At 46.0% G+C, this 16,079-nt stretch overlaps 1 protein-coding gene across 1 annotated transcript; it reads left to right on the forward strand.

Moving 5' to 3' along the window:
- Positions 1 to 2,354: 2,354 nt before the first annotated feature.
- Positions 2,355 to 15,363, forward strand: Rab33b (RAB33B, member RAS oncogene family). The gene is made up of 2 exons (XM_004854990.3): positions 2,355 to 2,738; positions 14,545 to 15,363. The coding sequence occupies exons 1-2, from the start codon at positions 2,490 to 2,492 to the stop codon at positions 14,983 to 14,985; spliced, it is 690 nt and encodes a 229-aa protein (XP_004855047.1). The 5' UTR covers positions 2,355 to 2,489; the 3' UTR covers positions 14,986 to 15,363.
- Positions 15,364 to 16,079: the final 716 nt, after the last annotated feature.

Genomic DNA, 16,079 nt, shown 5'->3' on the forward strand with positions numbered 1-16,079 from the left:
AGAGGCCAATCCAGGTGTTCAAACAGTAAAGACCCCTTTCCCTTTATCCTCTGGGTTGCTGTGAGCCTTTTGACTGGCCTGCTCTAGTCCTGTAGTGTAATTCTTTTCTGCCTTCAGAAAATGTATACTCTCGCTGCCTTTGTGTGTCTTGTCCATTCTTTGTTTGGGACACCTAGGATCCAGAAAGAACCCCTCACCCAGAACCACCACCTGGTAACAGCTGTACTGATAAAGGCTCCAAATTTAGTTCTCCTTAGCTGTGTAGCAAAATATTAAGACAAGAAAGGGTCAAGTGGTAGTGAAAGACTCCAAGGACAAAACAAACTCTCAGAAAGTAGGGCTGCATAACCCATCCACCCTGCACCATAGCTGACTCCCACAAGTACCAATCCTGAAGGTTCGAGAAGAGTAGCATATACTCCAGTCAAATGGACACTGTCTTAAACTGCAAACTGAACATACAGAACTCCAAAGAACAATGTCAAGTGTCAATGAAGAGTTTCTTTTTAGTGTAAGTTGTGCTGAACTGTGTTTAACTGGTAAAAGATTGAAACTCATCCTTCCACATGCAATTTCTCAGTTTATTCATCCAGTTCAGAACTTCCAGTCAGTAGTCAAGAGCTGACAATCAAGTTGTCAGGACACAGCACATAATCATGAAACTTAAACAGCAAATAGTGTTTGTTCAAAGGCCAAGTGTGCAAAATCCTGGAAGTGTATTTAAGTTAGAATAAAGCCAAGAGGGCCGAGGATTTAGCTCAGTGGTTCTGCGGCATGCCTCGCAAGCACAAGGTTCCAAGTTCAATCCCCTGTACCAAATAAATAAATACATAAAATAATAAAAAATAATAAAGCCAAGAACATCCTAACCCGATATAATGAACAAAAGCTTCACAGAGATGGGATTTTAAAGTGAGAATGTGAAGAATATATAGGATTGGGAAAACATTGTAATAACGGTTTTATAATGATGCCTTTTAGCAAGAGCTAAGCTGAAAAAGCCAGAATGCAAGAGTGAAGTCTTGGGACACAAGAATTGTGATGCTTTTTTCACCGTCCTTTGATATTCTCTAATTATTCAGTGTTAACGTTTGTTTTCCCTGATACTGGGGACTGAACCCAGGGCCTTTGCACTGAGCTACACCCCCGCCCTCTTTCATTTACTCTGATCCTCTCTTCTACCTTTTTTTTGAGGCCGGGTCTCCCTATGTAGTTCAGACTGGCCTTTAACTATGTAGTCTACGCTGGCTTCGAACTCACGCCTATCTTTCTGCCTCCGCCTCCCAAGTGCTGGGATTACACACGTTTGCCACCCCGCCTGGCCCTTCTACTTTCATCTCTTTTTCTCTTTTTGTCTGCACACGAGGAAAAACGGGTAATACTTTCTGACAAAATAAAACAAGGCAACACTTTCAGTATGTTTGCACATGAGACCTGTATGATTTACTGTAAGGTAGGTTTCCTCTGAAGTATTCAAGGGATTTTTTTTTTTTTTTTGCTGAAATTCTTTTATTGGTACGTTTTAGGTATACAATACGTTTACATTTATCATTGGGTGCTTGTACCTGTACATAATATATCTTGGTTCTTATTTTTTCCCCATTACCTGTGCGCCCTTCACCCCTCCACCCTTCCCTATTTACAGAGACGTCGTTTCCATTTTTTTTTTCTTTTCTCATAATTTTTCCTTTCCATTCTTTCTCAAGGGATTATTATTTATTTTTGGTACCGGGGGATCGAACTCGGGACCTTGCACTTGAGAGGCAGGCGGCGGCGCCACTGAGCTAAATCCCCCGCCTCCTCAAGAGATTCTTTAAGGCTGCCTGGTCTCCTCTATTACTATTTCCCTTTAGGCAGACGAAGACAACTGGAGTGCACCCGGTAACATTTAACCACCGTATCACTGTCACCCTGGCGCTAAGATACAACTTAGGGTATAATGAGCTTCATTTGCATCAGAAAGGCCAGGTTCAATGCCTCCAGCCCAGCGATTCTCGGGTCCTCTGATCTGCTTTCCGGATCGGGGATATCAGCTGCGGGAGCCCTGGGCACCAAGGTCCCGGGACGCCTCCCTCGGCCCTGGGGACGCCCAGCCAGACGCTCCGCAACGAGCCACGGTGGCTTCTCGTGCCTCTCGCGAGAGATCGGGCGGCCCCTCCTTCCTCGCAGCTGTCGCCCCCCCCGCCCCGCCCTCGCCTCCCCGGAGGACTTGCACGGCTTCCTCAAGAGGGCGGGGGTCCTGGATTTGGCGGGGCCGGGCGATCCTTGTAGCAGCCACAGCCGGAGGCGCCTGGAGCGCTGGGAGAAGGCCGGTGCGGGAAGTGCGCACGCGCGCGCGGCGGGGGCGGAGGTGCGCACGCGCGCGGCCAGGCCGGCGGCTCCCGGGACGTCGGTGGCGCAGCGAGGCTGGGTCCACTGGCGCGGTGTCGTAACCCGCCGGCTTCCCTGTGTCCGATCTTCTGCGTCCCGGTGAGGGGCGGGTGGGGAGAATGGCTTCGGAGATCGAGTCCTCTCTGGAGGCCAGCTTCTCCAGCAGCTGCGTGGTGTCAGGGGCTTCGGGGTGCCTGCCTCCGGCCCGCTCCCGCATCTTCAAGATCATAGTGATCGGCGACTCCAATGTGGGCAAGACCTGCCTGACCTACCGCTTCTGCGCCGGGCGCTTCCCCGACCGCACCGAGGCCACCATCGGGGTGGATTTCCGAGAACGAGCGGTGGACATCGACGGGGAGCGCATCAAGGTGAGCGAGGGGCGCCGAAGGGCGAGCGCTCCGGGTCGGTCACGCCGAGGCGGAGGTGGGAAGGCTTTGGTGCAGCGGACTTCTGAGGCAGCGTTTCCCAACTTTAATGTGCGTAAGATTTGCCTTGGATTTTCAGCAATGCAGATTCAGACTTGGAAGATTCCAGGATGGTGGCGATCACACCTGGAGTGTCCGGACCGCGGGGGGTGTTCACAGCCTTATGGGCTATGTCTCAGGGAAGGAAAACGTGGGCTTTCTCAAAAATAGAAAATTCATTTAGTATATGTCATTTAGTAAAGACTTTTGAGCACTGTGCTAAGTATCGGGGCGCCTGTTGCCTTTGAAGAAGTACTTAGGTTCTTGAATACACTTTTGCCTGCAGTACTTTGTGTATGACATTGATTTATTTTCCCACAGAAACGTTCTATATGTGTGTGGTAGTTCCGGCTTGGACTGCCAAAACCGTGTCTCCTGATGCTTTTTCAGGCCCTGATGAAATCCAGTTCTTCCTTTCTAGTCATTGTAGGTGCTCCCCCCCACGAGTCTCAGTAACAGTAGAGGAGGTAGAAGGCCTGAGGGCGCCAACGCTGGAGCTCTTGGGGGTGAATGGGGTCCCTGAGAAAGGATCCCTAACCTTAGACACGGTTGCAGTCAGCCTTACTAAACACCACTAATAACCACCCCTTAGAACTCGGAGCCTAGAGCAGCCCTGCAGTCCTTGCCGGATTTACTTTTTGCTTCAATGTTCATCTTTCTATCAGTCGACTTGAGGGTGGGGCTGGGTGGGAACAGGCTTTGGTCATCCTAACTTTATATCCTGAGGCAAGAACAATTTCTTTTTCAGTTCTCTGTTGTGTGAAAAGAGAGTTAAAAGGAATCAAGCCTTCTCTAGGCTCTTCTTGCCTTTTAATTTTACAGCTGCCAGTATTGGTCCTTTGGGTGCACTGTGTTAGGGAGTTAAGAAAGATTAGTATACTGTACTTTGTAGAATAAGGAGAGCTGAACAGTTTTCACCGAAATTAGGTTAGGCCCAGAAGAATATGAAGTATAATAAATAATGAGGCTTCTGAAGTATGAGGGCCCAGCTTGGGAGAGGGAGAAATTCTGGAAGAAGGTTTTTTTTTTTTTTTTGGTACCGGGGATGGAACTTGGGACCTTGCGCTTGCAAGGCAGGTGGCAGAACCACTGAGCTAAATCCCTGGCCCCTGGAAGAAGGTTTTTGGGGTTTGAAGTTCAAATATAAATTATTTTGGGGGGAGGGCTTGAGTCAGGGTCTCATTGTGTAGCTCAGGCTGGCCTGGAACTCAATCCTGCCTCAGCCTCCTGAGTGCTGGGATTATATGCATATACTACCACTCCCAACAAATGTGAACTTTTGAAAGGGTGAGGGAAGTGCCATGGTTCGAGCCTGTAAACCAAATTTGGAAATTTAATCCCCAAATCCATATGTTAATGAGGTGGGATTTTGGGAAAGTGTTGAGGGTTAATCCATTTATGGTACTGATGGGTTAATCCATTAAGCAGTTAATGAGTTAATCCCTTCATAGATTAACAGGCTGTCACCACGTGGCTTTGTTTCTAAAGCCAGCTTGCTCAGTCACCCAGGATGCCCTCCATGTTACTGTGGCCAAAGGGCCCCATCAGATGCTCTTGTACTTCCCAGCCTCCCAGCCTTGAGCCCCGTAGGCTTCCATTCTTTATAAATCGCTCAGTCTCAGATCCTTTCTGGCAACAAAAGGGAGCACGCTGGATGGACTGTGTGTCTTCAGTGCAGTGATCACCTTTGCCTAAGACTGTCCAGGTTTAAAAACTGAAAATCCCTAGAAGCCCCTCGGTCTCGGGCACACCAGCATAGCTTGCCACCCTGGCCTTAGGCAGCTTCCCTAACCTGAGCCTGTTTTCTGAAAACTTGGAGCCTGATACCTGGTGAGTCCGGTGTGAGGGTCAGATGAGATGTGCGAGGCACACAGATTCACAGTTGGTACCCTTACAGGACTCCTTGCCTTTCCTGGTGGCTTTGACATTTACTGTCCTTTATCACCGCTAGTTTTGGAGCTCTACCCCCAAAGAAGGAAGAGGTGGGGAGGGCATGAGTAGAAGCTGAAGGGGAGAGAAATTCCCAGAAAAGTCAGAGTGGGAAATTGATCCTAGATGAATGAGGCACAGATGTTACAAGATACTAAGCTGAAAACTAATAGAGCATGTCCCATGCATAGAGGCACTTAACTACTGGGCACGGGTGCTGGCAGAACGCAGTGTGGTGATCTGAGCTCTGAGCTGATCCTTCCAGGTGGGAAGAGCGAGTAGAAAACATTTTTATCTGGGTGCTTCCTCATGATCTTTAGTGTGTCACATCCATCGGGACCTGGACACTGAGATGCTTTTTCCTCCTCTGAGGCTCTTGTTGCCCTCTGTTGTGCCTCCAGCTGTTAAGTAAGACTTGATTTTTTTGTTTGTGACTATGATGCAGTTTATTTCAACACACTAAACCAACAAGTAACAACTGAAAACAACTTTAAGACTCGAGATTTTGCGATTGGAAAGGCTGCAGAAATTTTTTGAGACTTCTGTAGTATATGTGCTGCCGAAGCAAGTGCTTGAGACTTCTGTAGTAGAAAAAAAAAATACAGCCAGCCAGGTGTGGTGGTGCACGTCTGCAGTCCCAGCACTGGGGAGGCTGAGGCAAGGGGCAGAGGCAAGGGCCAGCTAGGGCTACAATAGTGAATCAAAGGCCAGCCTGAACTACATAGTGAGACCCTGCCTCAAATAGGAAGGAAGGGAGGGAGGGAGGGAGGAGATAAGTACCAACTATGTTGGATTTTCCTTTGAGACAGAGTCTCACTATGTAGTTCAGGCTGGCCTTGAACTCACTATGTAGCCCTGGCTGGCTTCCAACTGGTGGCAATCCTCCTGCCTCAGCCTCCTGAATGCTGGGATTACAGGCATGTGCCACCATGCCCTGTTTTCTGTATGTTACCACCGCCTTCCCTAACCTGTTACGCATCTTAAGTGCAGCTGACATGTTCTTGTCATGTTCACATTATCTTGTTTGGAAAACTGTGAGTCTGATCTGAATGACATTTCTTACGGTTTTTTTGTATTAAAACTGAAAATCCTATTACTTTATTAATGACATTCTGGACATTGATAAAAATGAGATAGTGTTAAATATTTTTTATTTGTGAACTAGACATTTTTCAGAGATCATGACTTAATAGCCCTTTCAGGATTTGTTTAAGTGTTTCAGGACGCCACCTGCCTCGCAAGCTCAAGGTCCAGAGTTCGATCCCCTGTGTGTTGGGGGGGGGTAGTTTCATGAACTGTAAAAAATTTCTGTTTGCTAGTCTGCTTCTAAGTACTGTACATATATAATTGAAAGAAGAATATCTTATTTGCAGGACTTTTGAAATTGAGTAGTTATAAAACTGATTTTTCTTATTTCCTTTTTTTCTTTTTTTCTTTTTTGGTACCAAGGATCGAACTTGGGACCTTGCACTTGCGAGGCAGGTGGCGAAACCACTGAGCTAAATCCCCGGCCCCCATATGTATTTTTGAGACAAGGTCCCGCTATATATTCCAGGCTGGTTTTGAGCTCACTGTGTAGCCCAGGCTGGCCTTGAACTAGGTGATCCTCCTGTCTCAGCCTTCTGAATGCCGGGATCATAGGTGTGCGCCACCCGGCTGGCTCAATATTAACTAAAGGAAGATAATCAGGGCGAGTGTTGGCTAATTGCTTGGGGGCCCAGTGGTCTGCTGCCTGTTCTACACGGCCTGCAACCTAAGGATGGTTCTTCTTTTTAGAGTCTTTAAAAAAACTTTTGTTTATATCCTTTTATTGGTACATTTTAGGTGTACAATATAATGACATTCATCATTGGAAATTTGCACCTTTACATAGTCTCTCTTGGTTCTTATTTTTTCCCCCTTCCTCTGCCCTCCCTTCACCCCCTCCGTTCCTCCCCATTTACAAAGACTTTGTTTCCATTTTTTCATTTTCTCATATTAATTCCATTCCCTTCTTTCCTTTCCCCTACCCCTCCCACTTCCCCCGCCCCTTTGCCCCTTTTCTTCCTATTTCACATAAACTATTATACCGTTTAGTCTTTATTTACACTTTCAGTTTCTCACATGTGTGTCCTGTTTATTTCACTTAAGAGTATCGCCTCAATATGCATCCATTTAGCTATAAATGTCTCTAATTTCTCATTTTTTATGGCTGAATAGTACTTCATTTTATTTTTTTAAAAACATATTTTCTTTATCCAGTCTCCAGTTGATGGGGCAATTGGGCTGCTTCCAAGTTTTAACTATTACAAATGGTGCTGCTATGAACATGGGTGCATATATATCACTGAGGCATGATTCTTTTAATTCTTTGGGGAAGATCCCAGGCAGGGGGAATAGCTGGGTCAAATGGGACTTCCAGTCCTAGTTCTTTGAGGTATCTCCATACTGATTTCCACAGTGGTTGCACCAGTCTGCACTCACACCAGCAGTGGAGCAGTGTTCCTTTTTCCCCACAGGCCTGCCAACATTTGCTATTGATTGATTTCATAATAGCAGGCATTCTTTCTGGAGTGAGGTGTAATCTCAGTGTTGTTTTCATTTTGCATCTCTCCAATGATTAGTGATGTTGAACATTTTTTCATATGTTTGTTTGCTATTTCTACTTCTTTGTCTGAGAAATGTCTGTTCATTTCAGATGCCCATTTTTGGATTGGGTCTTTAAATTTGGGAGGTCTGATCTTTTTAAGCTCCTTATAGATTCTAGATAGTAGACCTTTGAGGGACAGCTGGTGAAAATTTTTTCCCACATTGTGGGTTGTCTCTTCACACTGCTGGTGGTTTCTCTTGCTGTGCAGAAGCTGTTTAGTAAAAAGAGATCCCACTTGTTGATTGCTTGTGCTAGTTCTCGGGCAACTGAGGTTTTGTTCATAAAGTCTTTTCCTACCCCAGTGTCTTCAAGAGTTCTACCTAACCTCTGTTCCAGCCAGTTCAGCATTTCTGTTTTTATATTTAGATCCTTAATCCATTTCAATTTTAGTTTAGTGCATGGTGAGAGATATAGATCTAGTTTTAGTCTTTGGCAAGTGTGAAACCCAGTTTCTCCAGTGGCATTTATTAAAGAGACTATCTTTCCTCCAGTGAGGGTGTTTGGCTCCTTTGTCAAAGATGAGGGGGCTGAGTGTGTCTGGAGTTGTTTCTGCATCTTCTAATCTGTTCCACTGGTCTTCAGGTCTGTTTCTTTGCCAGTACCATGCTGTTTTTATCACATTAGCTTTGTAGTATAGTTTCAAGTTGGGGGTTGTAATACCCCCTGCCATGTCTCTGTTACCTAGAATTGCTTTTGTTATTCTAGGTCTCTTCTTGTTCCAAATGAATTTTTGGATTGTTTTCTGAAGGTCCGTGAGGTATGCTGCTGGGATTTCAATTGGGATTGCACTGAATCTATATAGCAATTTTGGAAGTATGGCCATTTTCACTATGTTGATCCTTCCTACCCAGGAGCAAGGGATGTCTTTCTATTTTCTGATATCTCCTTCAATATCTTTTTTCAAAGTGCTATAGTTTTCAGAGAAGAGGTCTTTGATTTCTTTTGTTAGGTTGATTCCTAGGTATTTCAGTTTTTTGCATGCTATTGTGAAAGGAATTGTTTGCCCTGTTTCTCTCTCAGTGAGTCTGATGTTTGTGTAGAGGAAGGCTGTTGATTTTTGTGTGTTGACCTTGTATCCAGCTACTTGACTGAGTTTGGTTATTAAGTCTAGAAGACTTTTGGTGGAGTTCTTGGGGTCTTCTATGTAGAGTATCATGTCATCTGCAAATAATGACAATCTGACTTCTTCATTTCCTATCTTTATTCCTTTTCTTTCTCTTGTCTAATTGCTGTGGCTAATGTTTCCAAAACTATATTGAACAGGAGTGGTGACAGTGGACATCCTTGTCTTGTTCCTGATTTTTTTTTTTTTTTTACATAGAGAGACCATGTATTGTACACCTAAAATGTACCAATAAATATATAAATAAAAAACAAACAAAACCAAAAAAGAATGGGTGTAGAAACAAAATAGGCCCTAGTTGTGACTCACTATCCTTCCTTCAAACCTGGTGGATTCAAATACTACAGACCTTTGGAAAGAGAACACTTACCCAAATACATTTAAGAAGTTTTTTGCACTGATGTTTCTTTTTCTTTGTTTTGTAGGCTTTCTCTTCTTTTTTCCTTTCTTTTGCTGTTTTATTATTTTCTTTCTTTACTTTTTCTGTTGCTTTTACCTAATTCCATTAACTTTTCTTTATTCTTTAGTTTGATTTTACCTCATTTTTCTCTTTTCCTCTTCATCTTCACAAACTCTCTTTTTCAAATTTTATTCCTTTCATTTTTCCTTCTCCCTACCCCTTCCATTTTTATTATTACAATTAAGCTTTATTAATTTTTTAAATACAGTAAAACCTTGAATTGTAGTAACTTCTGCAAGGTTTCCACAAGGCAAGCAAACATTTCTAATAAATTTTAACTTGATAAATGAACAATGTCTTGCAAAGTAGTACATCATGCCAAACGTCACATGATCACATCTAAGCCAATGACTCTTCTCTCTCTGCCTCTCTCTCTCTCTCTGCAGAATTATGGGTGATAGTCTCCCAACAGCAAGAGGTTATGGAGATCTCATCTGTAGTCCTAGTACTCAGGAAGCTGAGGCAGGAGGATTGCCACAGGTTCGAGGGAGTGAGTTAAATGAAGGGTCCAGAGCTCCTAGGCAGAGGAGTGGGCCGCAGGGGTTCCAGGGCCAAGCAGCTGGCAGGAGGAGGGCTGCACACATGTGTGGCATCAGGGCATCAACGAGGAAGGAAGCCACGAGGAACAGCTGAAGTGTTGAGTGGGGGCTGGCCACACAAGACCTCGTTGGCCACAGCAAGAAGCTTGGACTTCATCCAAAGATGTAGGATCTTGTAGAAAAGGTTCCCTTGTGTCCTGGATTCTTTGTTGACCTTGAGGGGCCAGGGCCAAAATATTGACTGTTCTCATAGCCCAGTTACTTTTCTAGTTTTGGTCTCCAAACTCTGACCAGTAGTCTTGGTGGAAGACCTCCAAAATGATATAGGGAGAAAAGATGTAACTCCCAAACCTACTAGATATCCGAAACATGAGTTTGTGTTCTCCAATATCGAAGAATGAATTCTAGGATCAACGGAAGTTAAGAGTAGGAAAAATCTATTGAGAGAAAGAAAGCTTCTGCCTAAGAGAGACAGAAGGAGGACCAGAAAGTGGGTTGCCCCCTTGTTCCTGATTTTAGTGTGAAGAATTTCAGTTTTTGACCATTTAGTATGACATTGGCTGTTGGTGTTTTTTTTTTTGGTACCGGGGATCGAACTCGGGTCCTTGGGCATGCGCAGCAGGTGGAGGAACCACTGAGCTAAATCCCAGGCCCTTGTTGGTTTTTCATAGATGGCTTTTATCAGATTGAGGTAGAGACCGTCTATTCCGATTTTTTGTAGGGTTTTTATCATAAATGCGTGTTGGATTTTATCCAGCGCTTTTTCTGCATCTATTGAGATGATCATATGGCTTTTGTCCCTGGCTCTATTGATATAGTGTATTACATTGATTGATTTGCATATGTTAAACTGTCCCTGCATCCCTGGGATGAGTCCAGGATGGTTCTTATATTGTATTGTTATTTCTTTTCATTGCTGGGGATCCAGCCCAAGGCTTCGCACAGACTGGGCAAGTGCTTGACCACGGGCCTGGATCCCCAGCCGGATTTTTACATGCGGAGTGGTTGCAGGGTCGCAAGCATGAGATTTCCTGAAAAGGAACACTGCATGGATTTGCATGTGGGCTGTCCTGATGTCGCCCTCTTCATCTGGCAGCCTCACCTTTCAGGCTTCACTCCCAGCTTCTCGGCCCAACTTCTCTCATTAATCTTGTCTTTGAAATCCAGATTCAGGTGTTTCTTTGCACCCTGTCTTTGAGTTGCACATGTAACCAGCAGTACAAAATAGAATTTAAGGCTGGGTGTGAGTGCACACCTATAATCCCACCACTTGGGAGGCTGAGGCAGGAGGATTGCCATGAGTTTGGGGCCAGCCTGGGCTATGTGGTGCGACCCCGTCTCAAAAAAGAAAGTTGAAAATTAGAACTTTTTTTTTTTTTTTTAAGAGCTAGTGGCTTCTCCAGACTTGCTGCATCCTGGAGCATAAAGTGCTATCCCATTCTCTCCACAGTCAGATGAGCAAACAGACATGCAGGTACTGGCCCCAGGAGGTGGGTGTCCATTCTGCTTCTGCAGAGGAGGCAGGGAGAGGGAGGTGGCCGGGAGGAGGGATGAAGCAGGCCTGGTGTTGCCTACTGTCTCCTTGGGATTTTCTTTGCTTATTTCTTTCTGGTTTTTTGACACAGGGTCCTGCTGTGTAGTCCAGGCTGGCCTTGAACTCACTGTAGCCCAGACAGTGATCCTCCTGCCTTAGCCTCCCGAGTGCTGGGTTTACATGAGTGCACCACCATGACTGGCTCCCTTCTTATGTTGTTTGATGGTCTCAGTAAGTTCCCCAGGCTGGGCCTGAACTGCGCAGTCTCCTGGGTAGCCGGGATTACAGGTGTGCACCACTAGGCCTGGTGAGACTTTCTCTCTTAACACGTGTGGGTGCTTCACGAGATCCCCAGTGGCGTGAGCAAGATGTGTTTTCCCAGACCCAAGCCTTCCCACTCTGCAGGATCGCTGGAGCCGGGTCAGCACCTGGGGTTCTTCCAGCCTGAGTTCAGAAGTGCACTGTTCTTGAACCGCGCCTCACTGACCTGGCCTTCCAGGAGTGTATCTCAGGTGGTGAGCAGGGCTAGAGTGACTTACTTCCCTGAATCTTTAGTCAGTGCTCAGGCTTCTTGGTTTGAGTCCATGCACAATAGTTTAGGTAGATGAAGCCAGGCGTGGTGGTGCACGCCTGTAATTCCAGCACTCGGGAAGCTGAGGTAGGAGGATGGAAGCAAGTTTGAGGCCGGCCTGGGCTACACAGGAAGTTCAAGGCCAGCCTGAATTACATAGTGAGCACCTGTCTCAAAAAACCAAGAAAAAAGAAGAGTGTAGGCACAATGGGAAGTCAGTGTTTCACATTCCAGAGAAGCCCAGAAGTTTCAGCATTGGCAAGTTCCAGCATGATCCTGCTTGCCTTTTTCTCAAGTAGGGTAGTGATGGGGCTGATGCTGCCTCCCTTACGTCCCTGCCGGGAACCAGGGCTTCCCAGGAACTGAAAGCAGGGAGGGTGCAGAGGCTGGGAAAGCAGAGTGTTCAGGAGGAGTCGGCCACCCAGGCTCAGATCCTGGCCTGATGACTTAGGAGTTTCGTGACTGTAAGTGAATTCTCCAACCTCACAAGACCTTGATTTCCTCATGTTTCCTGCGGTGTTTGGTAATTACTACGTGGGGCTACATATATTAAATAAGACAAGGCATGCGAAGGAGTAAGCATGGTGCCTGGGTGAACTTGGGGTGTGGCAAGCCCCAAATGAATAGTACCTCCGGAGTGCTTGTCCTCAGGAGAGGTTTAAAGGAAGTATTCTCCTTTTCAGCAGATGTGGTGGTGCACGTGTATAATCCCAGCCCTCTGGGGGGCTGAGGCAGGAGGATAGGCAGTTCAAGCCCAGTGTTCTGGCTGTGTCTAGATGTCCCCCAAAACCTCACCCAGTCATAGGTGGGGCTTTTTCAGAGGCAGCTGGATCTAGAGTGTGTGATGCTGGGATTGATGCAGTGCTAGGTAAGGATGTGAGTGCTACGTGCCTTAAGTAGCCCTGTTAAGATGTAAGGGACAGAAAGAGCTGTGGTGGTCCTCTTCTGCTTGCTTTTTTTTTGGTACCGGGGATCAAACTCGGGACCTTGTACTTGCGAGGCAGGCGCCGGAATCACTGAGCTAAATCCTCGGTCTTTTCTGCTTGCTTTTGCTGTCTTCTGCCTATAATGAACTGTTTCTCCTCTCCCATACCACCCTGCCTTGGAGCCAGCCAACTGTGGACTGAAATCTCTACGAATTGTGAGCCAAATAAATCTTTCCTCCTTTAACTTTGGGTGTTAGGTGTTTTGTCTCAGCAATGAGAAAAGTAACTAAGACACCCAGTCTGAGCAATTTAGTGACTTGTTGAGATCCTATCTCAAAATAAAAGGGGCTGGGATGTAGCTCCATGAGGCCCTAGGTTCAATCCCTAGTCCTGAGGAAAAATCCTTTCAAATAGTGACCTATGGCGTTTTGCATGCTAGACAAGCATAGACATGCTAGATAGTGTAGCTCTACACTGAGCATACAAAAGCCATCAGTTCGGTCCCCAGCACCTCAAAAACAAAGCAAATAGTCAAGGAACTTGGTAACTCCTCCTTGTTGGGAAGCTGACATTTACTTACTTGCAGTGCTGGGGTTGAATCAGCAGCGCTCACAGGCAGTGAAGTCTCAGAGAGCATCCAGATGGTTTCCCTTGCTTCCATTTGAAAGTTTGCCACTTGGTTCTGTGCCCCAGATGCACACATTTCTGCTCTGTAAAGCAAAAGCAGAGTTGTCTTGGAATGTTGCTAACATTAGTTACAGTGTTGATTTACAACTTGCTGGGTTGTTCATAGAAGCTCTTAATATTGTCACCAGATGGTTTTGCACGTATTTTGTTTAGAAGTAAAAAGAATAAAAATATATCTGGAAGACCAGGGAGAAGGAAGTGTGACAGCCGGTCAAAGAAGAAAAGACCATTTGGGTTACAACTTTAACGTTTTAGGTTGAGCAAGAAAAGTATTAAATCCATTTAAAGTCAGATCATTTTTCATTTTGGATAATCAGACTACTAAAAGCTTTTCTGGACAGTAAGAGTCTACTCTTGGGATTTAGCAGGTAGCCAGCTTGCCATTTTTATTGGAACTGAAGTAGAGATTCATGAAATCTTATTACAAAGGAAGTGCATGTCATGTTGTCTTTACAATGTGTAAAATAGGAGTAATGCCTGGCCCAAAATATCTTTCTAATTGCTAAAGATAGTTTGAAGGTATTTTTCCCCTTCATTTAAGAAAATTAGGATATAACGTCACATACCATGAAATTCACCCTTTTAAAACACACAATTTGAAACAAAAAACAACAACCAAAAAACATACAATTTGACCTGGTGTGGTGGCGCATGCCTGTAATCCCACCACTCATGAGGCTGAGGCAAGAGGATCACAGTGAGTTGGAGGCCAGGCTGGACTACATAGTGAATCCAAGGCCAGCCTGAACTACACAGTGAGACTCCTGTCTTAGATCCCACGTAGAGGAGTCCCTCAGTCCCCTCCACTTCCAGCACGGTTCTGAGAGTCACTGGTTCAGACTTACAGTTCCCACTGAGTCCCTAGATCCAGTTCTGGTCTTTCAGCACATCCGCTATATTCATTTGCACAGTGACCTGCGCCTTTCTAGGGAGTCACAGGTGGGCAAAGCATGTGTCTTTGTCACATACATTCAGTTTGGGCTGGACCCAGAATGATGACCCTCTCTGCTGGGTCTGAATGTTTACATTAGACTAGGGGTATAATAACCAAATTCATAGGCATTAAATATTTCCACATGTCTGTTAAAACCTGATGTATTTTAACATTGTAAAATCACTGTTAGAGGTGTGGCTTTATTCCTGGAAGTTGGGCTGTGCCTACGGAAGCGTGCATCTGGTTCCGCGCCTGCGCACCTCCTCGGGTTGGGCTCAAGGCGGCCAGGCAGGCTTGGGGACTGGGCGACCAGAGGAGTCCCAGAGACGGCTGCGCTTACATGCCACTGCGCTGACGCCTCCTTTTTCTCCCCCACAGATCCAACTGTGGGACACAGCGGGCCAGGAGCGCTTCCGGAAGAGCATGGTGCAGCACTACTACCGAAACGTGCACGCCGTGGTCTTCGTGTATGATGTGACCAACATGGCCAGCTTCCACAGCCTGCCGGCCTGGATTGAGGAGTGCAAGCAGCACTTGCTGGCCAGCGACATCCCGCGCATCCTCGTGGGGAATAAGTGTGACTTGTGGAGCGCCGTCCAGGTGCCCACGGACCTGGCCCAGAAGTTTGCCGACACACACAGCATGCCTTTGTTTGAGACCTCTGCCAAGAATCCCCATGACAATGACCACGTGGAGGCTATCTTCATGACCTTGGCGCACAAGCTCAAGAGCCACAAGCCACTCATGCTCAGCCAGCCCCCCGAGGACGGAGTGGCCCTGAAGCCCGAGGCCAGGCCCGCCCTGCAGTGCTGGTGCTGAGTGGCCCTCGACTCAGGGCTATGATCTGAGGCGACCTGGGACGGTGCTGAGCGGAAGGGGACCCACACTGCACCGCACAGCGTCCAGTCAGTGCCTCCCTAGTCGGGGCTGCCACTCTGACTCACAGGGAGAGGTGCTTCTCGTTGGGCATGGAGAGCAGGAGAGCACCATGCGCCCACTGTGCCTGCCAGTGGGCGGGCTGGAGGGAGGCCAGAGACTCACCAGGTGCTGTCTCCAGGAAGCTTGTGCTGTCTCCAGGGTGCAGAGCTGGTCGAGAGCATCGGGAGTGTAACTGAGAGGGACTGGTCAGCGTGGGTCCTGGTCTCTTTCTCTCATTTAGTGACTGTGTTGGATTAAATCAGCTTCCGTTTGGATGTAGCTCTGCGGGCTTCACTCTGATTCCTGTGAATCTGTGTGTTTTTCTGTAATGGTGTTGTCTTGTCAGTTTCTGTATGGTCACAGCAGAATAGGCCTCCTGGGTATGATGAATATATTAAGCCAGGCGTGTGATGGGGAGGCTGAGGATTGCCTCGAGTGGAAGGCCAGCCTGAACTACCTAGTGAGACCCTGTCTCAGAAAAACCAAAAAAAATTGTCTGTCCCTCAGTAGTGAAAAGAATATTTCAACATTTTTGCCCTACTTTTATTTTGAATTTAAGGCTTTGCACAAAGTGATGCGCTGCATATGAAGCTATTTACATAAATGGAATGTAAGCCATGGACTTTAGGTGACACGTGTGCATTCACTGATTGGATCTTGGCTGTCCTTGATAGTTGTAGAGGAAGTTAAGCCAGAAGATGACTGTACTTAAACTATTTTCAGAATGTGGAAAACCAATTAACATGTAATTGAATCTAGTTTAGGAGTTTAATCATTGTGGTGGTCCTAAATGGATAATTTAAGTTATAAAAAAACCCCACTCAATTAAACTAATTGAAAGTAATAATTACAATAAATAATTATTCAGTTTTAAGTATTAGAGATCAAATTAGCTTTATTTGCATTTTGGGAGATTAATCCATTTTTTTCATTTCTCTTAAATATGCTGGGATTAAAAATTTTTACCCTGGGGGCCGGGGATTTAGCTCAGTGGT

The sequence above is a fragment of the Heterocephalus glaber genome, unplaced genomic scaffold (assembly GCF_053883595.1).
Source record: "Heterocephalus glaber isolate CG9 unplaced genomic scaffold, H.glaber_assembly_v1.0 deba00001586, whole genome shotgun sequence".
Taxonomy (NCBI): domain Eukaryota; kingdom Metazoa; phylum Chordata; class Mammalia; order Rodentia; family Bathyergidae; genus Heterocephalus; species Heterocephalus glaber.

Bases quoted from the DNA above. Each gene is read 5' to 3' on its own strand.
- Rab33b (XM_004854990.3), top strand. From the start codon at position 2,490: ATGGCTTCGGAGATCGAGTCCTCTCTGGAGGCCAGCTTCTCCAGCAGC. The intron at 2,739-14,544 runs GTGAGCGAGGGG...TCTCCCCCACAG, and splicing joins TCGACGGGGAGCGCATCAAG to ATCCAACTGTGGGACACAGC.